The sequence below is a fragment of the Elephantulus edwardii genome, unplaced genomic scaffold (assembly GCF_000299155.1).
Source record: "Elephantulus edwardii isolate Elephantulus edwardi_28Jun2011 unplaced genomic scaffold, EleEdw1.0 scaffold05123, whole genome shotgun sequence".
Taxonomy (NCBI): Eukaryota; Metazoa; Chordata; class Mammalia; order Macroscelidea; family Macroscelididae; genus Elephantulus; species Elephantulus edwardii.
Window position 1 is genome coordinate 1 of NW_006404873.1, and position 2,215 is coordinate 2,215.

At 42.3% G+C, this 2,215-nt stretch overlaps 1 protein-coding gene across 1 annotated transcript; it reads left to right on the forward strand.

Annotated features, from left to right (window-relative positions):
• Positions 1–1,500: 1,500 nt before the first annotated feature.
• LOC102844092 (MORN repeat-containing protein 4-like) lies at positions 1,501–2,210 on the forward strand (the record flags this gene model as incomplete). The annotated part of the gene is made up of 2 exons (XM_006903538.1): positions 1,501–1,703; positions 2,123–2,210. Coding segments are annotated over exons 1-2 (291 nt in total), but the record flags the coding sequence as incomplete, so codon positions are not given.
• Between the last annotated feature and the right edge of the window lie 5 nt (positions 2,211–2,215).

Here is a 2,215-nt window from a genome sequence, read left to right on the forward strand (position 1 = left end):
TACTACGCTGCATTGAAAAACAAGGAACTCATGCAATATTATTCAAAGTGGGTGACCCTGGAGGACATTATGCTGAGTGAAATATCTCAGTCACACAGGGACAAATACTGCATAGTGCCACTGTTGGGGGGAGACTCAGAAGATGGGATAAACAATGTGTACTGCATTGAAACAGATGAGGGAGAAAACTGTTTTAAAGGGATATGTGATTAGGTATTTTTGTCATGGTAGGAGTCCAGAATGAAGGCTGCATAGTGGAGTAGACCTGGGGGGAAGGATTGTAAAACAGTGAAAGAGTTTTACTTTTCAAAGAGTAGAGTGTACTGGGGTGGAGGTGTGGACAGGGAGAAAATGACTGATTCAACAATGAATGAATGGAAATCCAAACTCTCTATAAATTTACACTAAAATTAATAATAATAATAATTTCTTTTTAAAAAGTAGATATTTTTGTTAAATGTACCGCCAGTATACAGGCTTACCATGGCTGGTGGCCTTTTAGAATGTGTCTGCGAAATTGCTTGCCGACCTTTCCTCCAGCCATCCTGTGACACATACTCCCCTCTGCTTTTTTCCTACAGCTCTCATCCTTTTCTTCTATAAGCTGGCATCATGACCCTAACAAAAGGTTCCTTCACCTACTCCAATGGGGAGGAATATCGTGGCGAATGGAAAGAGGGTGAGAAGGAACATTGGGGAGGCCGTAGACATGGTTTTGGCCAATTGATGTTTGCAGATGGTGGCACCTACTTGGGTCATTTTGAAAATGGGCTGTTTAATGGCTTTGGGGTGCTGACCTTCTCAGATGACTCAAGATATGAGGGGGAGTTTTCCCAGGGCAAGTTTAATGGCGTTGGAGTCTTCATCCGGCATGACAATATGACCTTTGAAGGAGAGTTTAAAAATGGCAGAGTAGATGGTTTTGGTAATTCAAAGTGGGTGACCCTGGAGGACATTATGCTGAGTGAAATATCTCAGTCACACAGGGACAAATACTGCATAGTGCCACTGTTGGGGGGAGACTCAGAAGATGGGATAAACAATGTGTACTGCATTGAAACAGATGAGGGAGAAAACTGTTTTAAAGGGATATGTGATTAGGTATTTTTGTCATGGTAGGAGTCCAGAATGAAGGCTGCATAGTGGAGTAGACCTGGGGGGAAGGATTGTAAAACAGTGAAAGAGTTTTACTTTTCAAAGAGTAGAGTGTACTGGGGTGGAGGTGTGGACAGGGAGAAAATGACTGATTCAACAATGAATGAATGGAAATCCAAACTCTCTATAAATTTACACTAAAATTAATAATAATAATAATTTCTTTTTAAAAAGTAGATATTTTTGTTAAATGTACCGCCAGTATACAGGCTTACCATGGCTGGTGGCCTTTTAGAATGTGTCTGCGAAATTGCTTGCCGACCTTTCCTCCAGCCATCCTGTGACACATACTCCCCTCTGCTTTTTTCCTACAGCTCTCATCCTTTTCTTCTATAAGCTGGCATCATGACCCTAACAAAAGGTTCCTTCACCTACTCCAATGGGGAGGAATATCGTGGCGAATGGAAAGAGGGTGAGAAGGAACATTGGGGAGGCCGTAGACATGGTTTTGGCCAATTGATGTTTGCAGATGGTGGCACCTACTTGGGTCATTTTGAAAATGGGCTGTTTAATGGCTTTGGGGTGCTGACCTTCTCAGATGGCTCAAGGTAGGTATGGTATCATTTCTTTCCCAACTGTAAGCTAGAGTAACTCTGATGAAAAAAATGATAGTGGTATCTGGTTGACCTTGAACATAGACCCTGCAGAAAACAGCCAAGAAATAAGTAGTTCTTTTAGGAGTTAATTTTTAAATAGATCTAAAACTTGAAAGGGTAAGGAACTGAATCACCTTCCACTCTACCTCCATGTTCCCATGTTCTTTCCTTGACCTGAGCCCGTCAAGCCATACATATTCTCTGACCTTTCTGTGTTAGCTGGAGTAGGGTGAGCTGGGGACTAGAGCTCTGAAACACATGGCATCCACTTTACTCCTTGGCATTATGAAATCGGTAATTGTGTGACTCACTTAACCTGGACCGACAACACCGTACACCCCCAGAAGGCTAACATGTTGTTGTTTCTACAGATATGAGGGGGAGTTTTCCCAGGGCAAGTTTAATGGCGTTGGAGTCTTCATCCGGCATGACAATATGACCTTTGAAGGAGAGTTTAAAAATGG